The sequence below is a fragment of the Epargyreus clarus genome, unplaced genomic scaffold (assembly GCF_041222505.1).
Source record: "Epargyreus clarus isolate Ecla_fem2 unplaced genomic scaffold, WU_Ecla_fem_2.2 ptg000016l, whole genome shotgun sequence".
Classification (NCBI taxonomy): Eukaryota; Metazoa; Arthropoda; class Insecta; order Lepidoptera; family Hesperiidae; genus Epargyreus; species Epargyreus clarus.
The window spans coordinates 391,801-406,407 of NW_027332224.1; the positions used below are offsets into that span (position 1 = coordinate 391,801).

Sequence of the window (14,607 nt, forward strand, 5' to 3'; positions counted from 1 at the left end):
GTAAATAGTCACATAAGTAACAATAAAATATTATGTTTCTAATTTAAATGAGTAGTTTTTAGTGTTGTCAAAATTTCAATATATTCGGTTTCTGAACAGACGTCTTAATGTAACGAAGCGGCCATTGTTGTCGGTCGGCGAAAATTACTTCGCAAGTGAAATAAAATTGTTTTGTGCGATACCAGCCAACTGTGGATACAATTTCAGGTCCAGTGGTCAGTGAAATTCAACACTGTGGCTAAGGTGACGCCATACCCGAGCATGACTTATTCCGGAAGGAATAAATTCGAGGTGCGTACATCGATCGTGCTCGTACTTTGTTTGTGTTTTTGTAACAGCAGTAACAGCTGACATCTATGTACATGTACTTAATACTCGTTTCTTTGTTCTCCGATTCCATTTTCAAACATGTATTCCTTTTTTTTCGCAACCACGATACGTTCTGTGTTCGAATAAAAAAAGATAAACAGTTTAGATGTTAGTAGTGTAGATAAAAAATACGCAGTCTATTTTTGATGTTATGTTCGTTTTCATTTCCCGCTTTATTTTTGTCAGCCAGTTGCATGCTCATCTTTTTCGCGTCGAATTGTTAACGTTAGCACTGAGGCCGTATGAATAATATAATTGACGTCTTTGTAATGGTGTATTGACCTCAGTTAGTGCGTTCAGTCAACTCGATGCTCGATTACCGTTATATTATATTTAATGGCCTTGAATGACCCTGGCTTAACTTCCGGAACCTAGGTCAATAAAAGAAAAAAATGACGAAGACAGCACGCGCCAAAAAGGTACCTTTATTTTTTTCACGCTTATTGCTGATAAGAATTCCGATGATTTCAAATTCGAATTTCGAATTAGCAAATTCGACCACGTTTTAATTTTTCCCCCAGAAAAGATAATTAGGTATGCAATTTACAATTATTTTGTAATTTATCAATGAATAACTAGTCTTTCAAAAGATATTTGTTTTTATTTACTTATCGTGTTTTCGCCATTCGTAATAAAGGTGTCGTGTGTAGTTCATTACCATTATTATTATTTGCACAACTTACCACATGTCTGGTATTTGACTGATATGCATTTATGTACTCGAAACTTCCTTATTTTATATGCGTAATAATAATACAGGCTATAGCACTGATAGTAGCTTAGTGGTTTTAAGTTTGGCCTCAATCTGTAGGTCCATGGCTCAAACATAGATTAGTAAAGATTACTTACTCCTAACAAGAAAATGTACCCAGTTTTGAGAATTGAAATAATTGCGTAAAAAAGTTTTGCCACGTCTCCGTGCTAAAATGTCCTTAAAATATTTGAAATAATTATTTATTTATTACGTAAATTATGCAGAATTAGTTATTTATTCGTAAATTTTCTCTAAAAATGTGTTTATTTGTCAAGAATTCAAAAAAAGAACTTACTAAAATAAGCCGTTTGTGGCTTCATTCAATTTCAAGGCAGCGAAGTATCTTTACTAATCTCAAAGTAAAAAAATTAAAAATTTTGATGGTGAAGGAAAACCTGAGACAATCTCTATAGTTGAGAGTTTTTAATAATATATTTCGGCAGATAAAAAAAATCTATGTTAAATGACCTCATGGTTTTGGTTTAATTGCAAACTTGCTTTGAAGAATCTTTATTTCTCATAATATGTTTTTAGACTATAGGAAAAAAACTACACCACTTAACGTCTATTTCTGCCTTATAACAACAGCGTTAAGCGCACTATGTTTTGGTTTGAAGGGTGTGGTGAGGGGCACATCCTTATCCAACGTTCCAATTTAGTCCTCAGGATTCGCAACTGACAGAAGTAACATCTATGGGCAACCTCAGTTTGGAATTCAATCTTATATGGTTAATTACAGATGTCCATGTGTTACAGTAGCATAGTAATTTACCATCAGATAGATTGTATGCTATTTTACTATTTCATTATTATAAAAAGATCAGTTTGATCAGTGGTAATCACAAACTTTAGTATCAAACAGTAAAATAATCTCTTCTTTTTTGTTTTGTTGTTGTTTCATCTTTTGCATAGTAAAATATCTCTTGCAAGATGCCTAAGTAGTACAAATGCAGTTATTAAATTGTTCTACAGTACACATGTACTGCACAATGATTGCATACAGAATTGCTCTACTCGTGGGTTCAAACATTATCATAGTCGCATAATTCCTAATTGAGTAATTTGGTTCAAGACCTTCAATGCAATTGAGAACTTGGTAGGATTTTATGACAAATGACATGAAACATGAAAGCTGTTATTTCCTTGTGATAAAGAAACTCTGTTTGCTTTTTTATAAGGAGCATGTGACCAATCAAAAGCAATTAGGTTTTTGTTTTTAGGGTTCCTTAACTAAAGGGTAAAAAGGGAGCTGTATTACAAAGACTCCGCTGTCTGTCCGACTGTCACAGGGCTCTATCTCCTAATCTATAAGACATACTTTGTAAGAATTTCAAGCGTCTATTACGCTTGAAATTCTTACTAAGTTTGTATAGGGGGGTCGCTATAACAACAAATATTATAAATGAAAATAAATGTGGGTCACCAAACGGAAACCGCTATTTTTCCTTTTATCTATTGAATCATAACAGAAACAAAGTTCAAAATTTTACAATGCATTTACTTCAATGACTGTTATAATAACAAATACTGAAAATTTTGATGTTATGGAATCCTCCATGTGTGAGTTGGACTTGCATTTGGCCAATTACTATAATAATTGTTAGTTAACCTTGAATTTCATTTTAGTTTTTTCTATTTTAAGTGTTCTTTGTTTGTCAATGTTTCAGATCGCTCGTTTTTCGGGCGAAGACGACAACCACATAAACAAGAAGTTGCCCAAAGAGCTCTTACTACGGATCCTCTCCTACTTGGACGTGGTATCACTCTGTCGGTGTGCACAGGTACTGTTTCAACTTTTCTTGATTTAATATGTTGTAATCTAAATATATATAACTCAAAGGTGACTGACTGACGTAGTGATCTATCAACGCCCAAACCACTGGACGGATCGGGCTGACATTTGGCATGCAGGTAGATGTTATGACGTAGACATCCGCTAAGAAAGGATCTTGAACAATTCTACCCCCAAGTGGATAAAATAGGGGATGAAAATATTACTTCGTACGCGAGCGAAGCCGCGGGCAAAAGCTCGTCGTATATATTTTCAGAATAAGGGTTATTTTTCATCAGAGATGTGTGAGGTAGTTAAACTTGGAATATGTGTCTCAGTAAAAAACCTATTTTGAATTTAAAAAATTGTTTTGGTTTTGATTTGTCAAATCTTGCTTTATATTATTGAATGATAAGCAATTCTATTAGTAGATAAGAGACACATCCATAACTTAGTAAACTAGAGTGCAGGCCACCTTTTTTAATAATATAGGAGCAGCATGCAGTCCACCTGATGGTAAGTGGCCACTGCCGCCCATGGACATCTGTAATCAACCCCAGATAGGATAGATATTCTTACCTGAGGTCGGCTACAGATGCGCCGCTACCCCTGAGGACTAAGCTGGAACGCCTCGGAAAAGTCTGTCTCCCTTACCAAACCCTTCAAATCAGAATATAGCAGCGCTTAACACTGCCGTTATTAGGCAGAAATAGGTGTGGCGGTGGTGCCGCCGGAGCCTAACCATAGCGGGTTCTGTCACCTGATACTAAGTGGTTATTGCTGCATATGGACATCTGTAATCAACCCCAGATAAGATAAGATTCCTACCCAAGGTCGTCCACAGGTGCTTTGCAGTCAAAATAACAAAACAAAAATATTTAGATATGTAATGTAATAACAAATAGTGATACTTAATAATGTCTTTGTGTTTATATGTTTAGTCATTTCTAAGATTACAAACTAAAAGATGGATAGATAAAGACTATTTGTTATTTAAAATTTAATCTTTGTTTTATTATGTTTGTATAGTATTCTAATGTTATTTGCAAATAATTATGTTATTATGACTTTAAGGCTTATTTTCTTATTTAAAACTGTAGATAATACATAAGGACAACTATTATCAATATTATATTATTTACAGTATTGTTAGAAACTCGACCTCTCAGTCGAGAGGGCCAAGATTTAAATCCCAAGCATGCCCGTGTGATTTTTTAAAGTAATTCTTGTATTAGATTATTTATCACTTAAAGTATTTACTTATTAATCACTTAAAGTAAAGTAAATTAAATTATTTTTCACTTGCTTAAACGGTGAAGGAAAACATCGTGAGGAAACCGGCGTGATCTTTAAAAAATGTTCTCAAGTTTTGTGAAGTTTACAAATCCGCACGTGCCCAGCAGTGGGACAGTGATGGGTTGAAGACACTTATTATCAAAATTATATTTGTTTCAGGTATCAAAACTATGGAATATATTGGCACTGGATGGATCAAATTGGCAACGGATAGATCTGTTTGATTTCCAAAGGGATGTAGAGGTATGTTCACCTACACTGTGATATCCTAGTGCTTTTTGAAAAAAATTTTTTTTTTGACAACTAATATTATGACTTGTGTATGACTGAGCTCTACTATTCAAAATATTTTTTTTTTCTATATAGCTTTTTATAAAATTATTTTAGTAAGTCGTTATGGAGGTGTGATGAAAGCAACTCCACAGCACACATCTTTTCATATGTAATATTAAATTGTGCTAATAAAGAGTGTGGAGCTGGCCCTGCTTTAATGCACAGTTTTATTAGTCAAACAATCACTTGTTTTATAAATACACTTCTTTACGTAGCGTTTGTTTCACGACCATTTATTAATTAGAAGGTTTTGTAATTATAATGGGGGCCTCCAAACACAGTTGCTAAATTAGGTCGTCAGAACCAAACAATCTATGTATTTTTTTCTTCTTTTTTTTTATAATATAGGAATAGCAGACGAGCATGCAGTCCACCTGAAGGTAAGTGGCTACTGTCGCCCATGGACATCTGTAATCAACCCCAGATAGGATTAGATATTCCTACCTGAGGACGGCCACAGACGCGCCGGTACCCCTGAGGACTAAGCTGGATCGCCTCGGAAAAGTCTGTCTCCCTTACCACACCTTTCAAACCGGAACACAGCAGCGTGTAACACTGCTGTTATTAGGTAGACATAGGTGTGGTAATGGTGCCGCCGGAGTGGAACCACAAAGGGTTCTACCACCTTCAAAATCAGTCAGCGAAAATGTATCAGTCAGCGAAAAAAAGGCGTTGATCCTTTTTTTCACAGGCGAACTTAGTATACTGGGGGCCTCCATTCAACTTTCCGTCCCGCCCTCCGACCTTAGTCCGCCACTGAGTGTGTGTCCAAGGGTCCAAAGGGGGCAAGCGTAATGAAAACAACAAATTCCAAAACGAGAGCGCTTATTTTTTTCGTTGGGGTACTTATACGCTCAGTAAAAAATCTCGTTACCGCGTTTTAGCTTATGGCGCAGCGCCATCTATTGGTGACTGCAGTCATAAAGGGGAACATCGAACAGTGTGATTCAGAGTACTAGTGCTGCCCTCTCTTATTGGGTTACAGCAAGTAACTCAAATTTGTCAAAATTCAGTTTTTATTGTCACTCCAGTTGTAGGTATTTAAATTGTGTTGATATCTTAATAAATGGATTATTAATATTTAATTGATGCAACTTGTTTCAGGGACCAGTAATAGAGAACATATCGCTAAGATGCGGTGGTTTCCTACGCCAGCTCTCGCTCCGAGGGTGCGAGAGCATAGCGGATGGCTCTATGAAAACTCTAGCACAGGTACGTAAGATGGAGTATACATGCTTTTGACGTTACAAATTATTATAAAAGTGTTAATAAAGTAGAAATTATTTCTATTTCAATTTTATAAATATTGTTTAATCATGATAAGAACAAACCATTGTATTCGCAAGATAGGTGCATCTTTGGTACGTTTTTTAACCTGTTTTTAGTTTTTAATCGTCATAACTATAAAGATCTTATGTCATTTCCAGTCATGTCCAAATATCGAAGACCTAAACTTGAACAAATGCAAGAAGATCACGGACCAAACATGCCAGGCACTTGGTAGACGATGTAATAAATTGCAAAGGTAAATATTATTTATATGTATACTAATTTGCTTAATGAGGAGATCTGTTAAAGTTGGTTGGAAGACCATGGCATAAAAACTGAGCCGGGCGTTGAGAAAAAGGCGTATGTGTGTAAATGATAAACCCAATGTCTCTATGGAAATTTAGCTTTTCAGGAATTTTCGTTATTTCAATTGTCTAAATTGACTGGACTACTAGCCAACTTAATGGTGTCAATTTCGGATGTCATTGAAATATCAGTTTCATAATTTTGCCAAAATGACTCAAAAGAAGCATATCTTCATAATGACTAGTTACGCCCCTAGTGGTAGAAAATGGTAACTATATATTTTACTGAAAACTACCTACTACCGTTTTAACGAAACAAGAAATTTTTCATTTTCTTTTCAGGATAAACCTAGATTCTTGTCCGAGCATAACAGACATATCTTTGAAAGCACTGTCAGATGGATGTCCGGTGAGTGAAAATTAATTTTGAACTTATTTTGAAAATAATTTTTAAATATATTAATGCTAATTTATACCATGGGGTGTATATAAATTAATTCCTCTCCCTAACGATACACCCCATAGATGTGTTTATCAAATCTACATCGTAACCCCTAAGGGGTTGCAAAGTCAGAAAGCAATATTTTGGAGTCGATTTTAGAACTATGTAGTACTTCTAACTCCTTGGAATTCAGAGTATTTAAAGAAGTTAGGGGCTCTCTTTTTGTACTCGTTTGCGGAAGGTAATGTATTTCGTATGTATGTCTCATTCTTTGTCACGCTGTAGCCCAAACGGCTTGACAGATTAACATATGAAGTTTCGTTTGATTCTTCTAAAGTGTATGAGTGGCGTAGACTACATTTTTAAATATTGTTTTTTGGTTTCAATGTTTAGTCTTTGATAAGAAATATGTTATTTTTGAATTTGTTTTACAGCTTCTGACACATGTAAATGTGTCCTGGTGTCAATCGATAACGGAGAATGGTGTCGAGGCGCTGGCTAGAGGGTGTCCTAAATTGAAAAGTTTCACTTGCAAAGGTATTACATTATTTTTTCATATGCGTAAATGACTTCTAAGGGTTGTGTTTATAAATAACAAGGGTTAGAAAACAAAACTTTACAAAATATTTTTTAAACAGAGTATAGGAGTAGCAGACGAGCATGCGGCCCACCTGATGGTAAGTGGCTACTGCCGCTCATGGACATCTATAATCAACCCCAGATAGGATTAGATATTCCTACCTAAGGTCGACCACAGATTCGCCGCTACCCCTGAGGACTAAACTGCGATTCGGAATGCCTCGGAAAAGTTCAAAGTTCAAGTTGCACCCTTCAAACCAGAACACGGCAGCGTTTAACACAGCTGTTGTTACGCAGAAATAGGTGTGGTGGTGGTGCTGCCGGAGTCGAACCACAAAGGGTTCTACAACCTTCATATTTTTTCTTTGCATTTTTTTGTGACAGTGGTTTCTTTGCCTTTATAATCCTATACTTGTGGCACAAGGGTCATTATGGCGGTTGACTAAAGGGTTCCGTCCGGTTAGATTTAAATAGGAATCCTAAATTTATAAGAACGCTTTTTTTAGTCAGTCTTTCTTTATCTGTGTTAAATAAATAGTAATAATTTTTCAGGTTGTAAAAACGTAAACGATAAAGCCGTGTCATCATTAGCGACACATTGCCCCGATCTAGAAGTACTCAATGTACAGGGATGTGATGTAAGTATCATTGACGTCATTGCTCGTATCATTGTATCATTATTGTTTTTATCATCACTATATTATCGCCATCATCATTATTATTATATTTTATCATCATTGTGTTTATTATCACTATCATCATTATTGTTTTTATAATCACTGTCTTTATCATCGCCACCATCATACATTATTATTTTTATGAGGGCCGTGATTTTGTTTATCTTATTACGCAATTGAAATAATCCGCGCATATTGCATTCTAACGCGTGGGCGATGACACCCGCGTGACAGGAAAGCGGCCCGTAACGATTCTCAAACGTAAATTATTTGTTTTTTTTTCATGTTACAGAGCATAACGGACGAATCGATATCGAAGCTCGGCGGCGCGATGCGGAGGCTGTGTGTGTCCGGGTGTTCGCGGCTATCCGATGCGGCGCTGTGTGCGCTAGCGGCGCGGTGTCCGGACCTCGCCACGCTGGAGCTGGCGCAGTGCGCGCTGCTCACCGACGCCGGCTTCCAGGCGCTCGCGAGGGTCCGCACGCACACACACACCGCGCACATGTACACACACACACCGCACACACACACCTCGCCACGCTGGAGCTGGCGCAGTGCGCGCTGCTCACCGACGCCGGCTTCCAGGCGCTCGCGAGGGTCCGCACGCACACACACACCGCGCACATGTACACACACACACCGCGCACATGTACACACACACACTGCACACATGTACACACACACACCGCGCACATGTACACACACACACTGCACACATGTACACACACACACCGCGCACATGTACACACACACACTGCACACATGTACACACACACACCGCGCACATGTACACACACACACCGCGCACATGTACACACACACACCGCGCACATGTACACACACACACCGCGCACATGTACACACACACACCGCGCACATGTACACACACACACCGCACACATGTACACACACACACACCGCACACATGTACACACACACACCGCGCACATGTACACACACACACTGCACACATGTACACACACACACCGCGCACATGTACACACACACACCGCGCACATGTACACACACACATGTACACACACACACCGCGCACATGTACACACACACACCGCGCACATGTACACACACACATGTACACACACACACTGCACACATGTACACACACACACCGCGCACATGTACACACACACACCGCGCACATGTACACACACACACCGCGCACATGTACACACACACACTGCACACATGTACACACACACACCGCGCACATGTACACACACACACCGCGCACATGTACACACACACACCGCGCACATGTACACACACACACCGCGCACATGTACACACATGTACACACACACACATGTACACACACACACCGCGCACATGTACACACACACACCGCGCACATGTACACACACACATGTACACACACACACCGCGCACATGTACACACACACACCGCGCACATGTACACACACACACCGCGCACATGTACACACACACACCGCGCACATGTACACACACACACTGCACACATGTACACACACACACCGCGCACATGTACACACACACACTGCACACATGTACACACACACACCGCGCACATGTACACACACACATGTACACACACACACCGCGCACATGTACACACACACACCGCGCACATGTACACACACACACTGCACACATGTACACACACACACCGCGCACATGTACACACACACACCGCGCACATGTACACACACACACCGCGCACATGTACACACACACACTGCACACATGTACACACACACACACCGCGCACATGTACACACACACACTGCACACATGTACACACACACACCGCGCACATGTACACACACACACCGCGCACATGTACACACACACACTGCACACATGTACACACACACCGCGCACATGTACACACACACACTGCACACATGTACACACACACACCGCGCACATGTACACACACACACTGTACACATGTACACACACACATGTACACACACACACATGTACACACACACACCGCGCACATGTACACACACACATGTACACACACACACATGTACACACACACACCGCGCACATGTACACACACACATGTACACACACACACATGTACACTTCCACGCGCACGCAAGCGCTCTCATACGCAACCACACACAACCTTGCACGCAATCATACATTCACCTGCGCACACTCGCATACACGTACATACAAATGCGCGTGCACGTGCGCAAATACGTAGCCACACTCTTGCACATACTCATACACAAAGCACACGGACACGGCACACATACAAACGCGCACGGCCGCGCTCACAAGCGTACACACCCGTTTAATTGAAGTTAGAACCCTTTGTGGTTCGACTCCGGCGGCACCACCGCCACACCTATTTCTGCCTAATAACAGCAGTGTTAGGCGCTGCTGTGTTCCGGTTTGAAGTGTGTGGTGGTGGTTAGGGAGACATACTTTTCCGTAGCGTTTCAGCTTAGTCATCAAGGATAGCGGCGCATCTGTGGCCGACCTCAGGTAGGAATATCTGTCCTATCTGGGGTTCATGAAGTGAAGTGGACTACATACACTCGTCTGCCACTCCAATATTATAAAAAAAGCACGTACCCTGCACGCAAATACAGACTCACACTCACACACACACACTAACACATACATACATTAGACATAACACGATAGATTGATTATTAATTGCGACCACTTATATTCGTAAAAAATCCGTAAATTCTGTACTCAACAACCAGCAATAAGATACTAACACTCAGATGATGACATTTACCTATTTCTCTTTCACAGAGTTGCAGAATGTTAGAACGAATGGATTTAGAAGAGTGCGTTCTTATAACGGACGCTACGTTAGTTCATCTCGCTATGGGGTGCCCGAGGTTGGAGAAATTGGTCAGTATTTACATTGTTATTGTGTATTTAATTATTTGACTGGTGCAGTGATAGGCAAGTGGTTGAAATTTATTTTTGTGTAATTTGATGTCTTGTTTTCATGCTGTCGTTGCCTATAATTATTCTAGCACTCACCTTAGACTTTTGTGTATTGTTTAATTTAAAATGTAAAGGTGTTGGCAAGCTTTTAATAAATAAATAAATTCAAGGTTCGAATCACAGGCACCTCTGATTTTTCTAAGTTATGTGCGAAATTAATTTTCACATGCTCTTAGTAGAGGATACTGTAAAGGACGATCTTCACCGAGCTGGTTAATGGATAAAATGTTATTTATATCAAATTAAATGTGTCAAAAAATATTGCAAATGGGTTGACTAAAAAATGTTATTCCAGAAAATGATTTATTTTTCTTAAACATTTCACTGGTTTGGTGAATAGATACTGTAGTGTATTAGTAAGTACGCTCATAATTAGACACTAAACATAGATACGAGTACTAGTACGAGTACTGGTATGGCGTGCGGTATTGGTACGCACCTGGCGACATCGAGTTGCTGTCAGTTGATCTGGTACGTCACTCTTTGAAGGTGGTAGAACCCTTTGTGGTTCGACTCCGGCGGCACCACCGCCACACCTATTTCTACCTAATAACAGCAGTGTTAGGCGCTGCTGTGTTCCGGTTTGAAGGGTGTGGTAAGGGAGACAGACTTTTCCGAGGCGTTCCATCTTAGTCCTCAGGGGTAGCGGCGCATCTGTGGCCGACCTCAGGTAGGAATATCAAATCCTATCTGGGATTGATTACAAATGTCCATGGGCGGCAGTAGCCACTTACCATCACGTGGACTGCAAGCTCGTCTGCTACTCTGATATTATAAAAAAAAAAAAAAAAAAACTCTTAGTGTGGACGCCGTGCGGGTAGGACAGTAGTGGACCGAACCAGTACAGATACATTACATACCAATCGAAAGCATGAAGCCTATATAATATGCAAATGTTAGGTGGACTATTTGTACGCGTCACAATCAAGATGGCCTATCCAAGGGTTGTGACAGGTAAAAAATAGTTAAACTAACGTTTGCATATTCTATAGGTATATTTTATAGGCAAAGAATGGACAGATTGACTATCAGAAAACAGATCGTATATTGAAAAAGAAGGTCCTTGTTGAATTTTCTATCATTTACCGGAATAGTGATGTTGTTGCATGAAATTGTAGATATTATGTGTATATCGATATTATGGGACTGATATAAATATCTATATATCAAAAAAATCAATGAATTATTTATTTGTTCACAATTTATACATTATATAAAAGTTATTGGAGCCCACCTGTTACATACATGCTTGTGTTTATCAATAATGCATGTATAAATAAGTATCAATAATGTCACATTTATCAAAGGATTATGTGTGTTTCGTTTTCAGACTTTATCACACTGCGAGCTAATAACGGATTACGGTATCAAGCAGTTGTCGATGTCGCCCTGCGCCGCAGAACATCTGACTGTGCTCGGTGAGTTGAATATGACCATCTGCTAGTAAAATTCCTAGATACATTTACTCTAAGTAAAGGTGTCCCTGTAGTGTAATAGTACACTCATCATTAGACACTAAACATAAGTACGAGTACTGGTGTGGCGTGCAGTAGTGGGGCGGATCTGGCGACATCTATAGTCTTATTCATAATTAGGTGTCCAAAATGTAACAAACGCGTTATGTAAACGAGAAAACATTCGAGTTCGATCACGATCACGAAAATGAATAATATCAGCTACGAAAATTAAAAATGACAGCACAAGAAATGTTTTGGATTCCGATTGTGTTACCATTATCACATTTTAATTTTCTACCATAAACTTTGTTTTTTTTAATTATTATTATAAATATTAGAAAATGTGACTTAATCTCTAGATTATTATTTTATTATTGTTGTATTACTTTAATATTGTCAAAAATAAAAAACTACCATTTGAAACGTATTTTCTTGATAGGTCAACACCTTTGTTTACATTTTGGACACCTAATTATGAATCAGACTATAGTTAGATGTCAGTTGATCTTGCACCTCACTCGGAGTCTGGACGCCGTGCGGGTAGGACGTGTTGTGGGCCGATTAGTATAATATTTGTACTAACCGAACAAGTACAGTAAACTCAGTATGTATCAGTGGATCGTATAGGAACATAATATTGTCATTTAACGGAAATCGACCTCTTGATTCTTCGATTGAAAACTCATTTGGCAATTGGTGAAGGTGCATTGCTAGCGCTCAAGTTAATCTTTTTTTTTTTTTTTATCCTATAACCTAACGATTAGGCAGACGTGCTACCTGATGGAAAGTAGTTAACGTCGCCTATGGACATTTGCAACACCAGAGGAGTCGCCAATGCATCGCCGGCTTTGTATGAGAGCTCTTTTTGCACCTTTTTTGAAGAGCCCCATGTCATAGCGCTCCGGGAATACCTCAGGAGGTAATTCTAAGGTATATTCTTTAGGGTATTTGTTATATGTACCTTCCTTGGTCGTATCAAGGTTCTACTACCTCAAGTAGGACTTACTCTTATCTGGTGTTGATTACTTCTATTAGATGCACTGCATGCTCGTATACAAAAGCAATTTTAAGCGCCACTATATTCTGATTTGATAAATGTAGTAATACATTATAATTAAATCTTCTTTCTAATAGGAAAACATTGCATTTAAATCTGTCTTACCTTTCTAATCATTTTTTCTATTATGTCGAAATCTAAGCAAAGAATTGAAGTGACTCTTCTGTCCACTTGTCTTTATGTGTATTTATAGCACCTACAACATTATGAAGCTGGATTATATAAGGATGGAAAGTAGTAATTCATTTATTTTTTCTTCCAGGTCTCGACAACTGCCCCCTAGTGACTGACGGAGCATTAGAACATTTAATATCCTGCCACAATTTACAACTAATAGAGCTTTATGACTGTCAGATGGTCTCCAGAAACGCCATTAGGAAGTTAAGAGTGAGTTACTATTCAATCATTAATTCAAAGATTGATTTTCATACAGCAGTGTTTGAAGGGTGTGGTAAGGGAGACATACTCTACCGAGTCATTCCAGCTTAGTCCTCAGGGGTAGCGGCGCATCTGTAACCAATCTCAGGTAGGAATATCTAATCCTATCTGGGGTTGATAACAGATATCCTTACGGCAGTAGCTTACCATCAGGTGAACTGCACTCCTATATTATATAAAAAGTATTTATTTCTTATATTTTCCCTTTCAGAACCACCTACCCAATATAAAGGTACACGCATACTTCGCGCCGGTAACGCCGCCAGTGACCGGCGGCGGTGCCAGACCTCGGTATTGTCGCTGCTGTAATATTATATAAAAACTATGTTATATACGTGGAGATTAGAGGGGGAGAGGGGGGTTTAAGGTCCATTTTGTTCATGTCGCTACGAGAGAAGTTGAGTTGTTTAGTATTTGAAACGTTTTTTGATTTTTGTGAACTACCCTCGTTTGATAAGTTGGGTTTGGAAGTACCCTCGGATTTTTTTGGTTTTGTTTTTGAGTCACTCTCACTTAATAAAGAGGGGAATTGGTCGAATTTGAAAGTACCCTCGGATTTTTTTTTTTTTTGGTAAATTTTTGGATAACATTTTTATTCCGCTAAAAAAGGAGACAATTTTTTAATTGGTCTAAATTTTAAATTTCGAACTTTTTCATTTATCTCGAAAAATTGGTAACAATTAACATGAGGGTAGATTCGAAAATCTGTTCATTTTACAATTACCGTATTTTTACTTTTGATACTTTGAAAATGGAATGGAAATTTGTTGTCGTTTTAATTGTTTAGGTTAATAACTAAATATACAATTACTAAAAATGTATCGCATGTAATAATTTAGAAAATTCATATAATGAATATAACATAACAAGGAATAACT

The 14,607-nt window shown here is 38.7% G+C and overlaps 1 protein-coding gene across 2 annotated transcripts; it reads left to right on the forward strand.

Moving 5' to 3' along the window:
- Positions 1-78: 78 nt before the first annotated feature.
- LOC140748612 (uncharacterized) lies at positions 79-14,288 on the forward strand. 2 transcript variants are annotated; one of them, XM_073081453.1, is made up of 13 exons: positions 79-291; positions 2,791-2,904; positions 4,350-4,433; positions 5,628-5,735; positions 5,951-6,048; positions 6,440-6,506; positions 6,974-7,076; positions 7,671-7,756; positions 8,088-8,270; positions 10,577-10,678; positions 12,108-12,195; positions 13,554-13,678; positions 13,941-14,288. In XM_073081453.1, exons 1-13 carry the CDS (start codon positions 262-264, stop codon positions 14,046-14,048), a joined length of 1,296 nt encoding a protein of 431 aa, XP_072937554.1. In that variant the 5' UTR covers positions 79-261; the 3' UTR covers positions 14,049-14,288. The 2 variants fall into 2 exon arrangements, with proteins under 2 accessions (XP_072937554.1, XP_072937555.1); XM_073081454.1 differs by lacking the exon at positions 79-291 and adding an exon at positions 319-788.
- Positions 14,289-14,607: the final 319 nt, after the last annotated feature.

What these genes read in the sequence shown, in the direction of transcription:
- LOC140748612 (XM_073081453.1), top strand. Translation starts at nt 262, where the DNA reads ATGACTTATTCCGGAAGGAATAAATTCGAG. An exon ending in CGATGTAATAAATTGCAAAG is followed by an intron (nt 6,049 to 6,439) that starts GTAAATATTATT and finishes TTTTCTTTTCAG; the next exon opens with GATAAACCTAGATTCTTGTC. An exon ending in GCTTCCAGGCGCTCGCGAGG is followed by an intron (nt 8,271 to 10,576) that starts GTCCGCACGCAC and finishes TCTCTTTCACAG; the next exon opens with AGTTGCAGAATGTTAGAACG.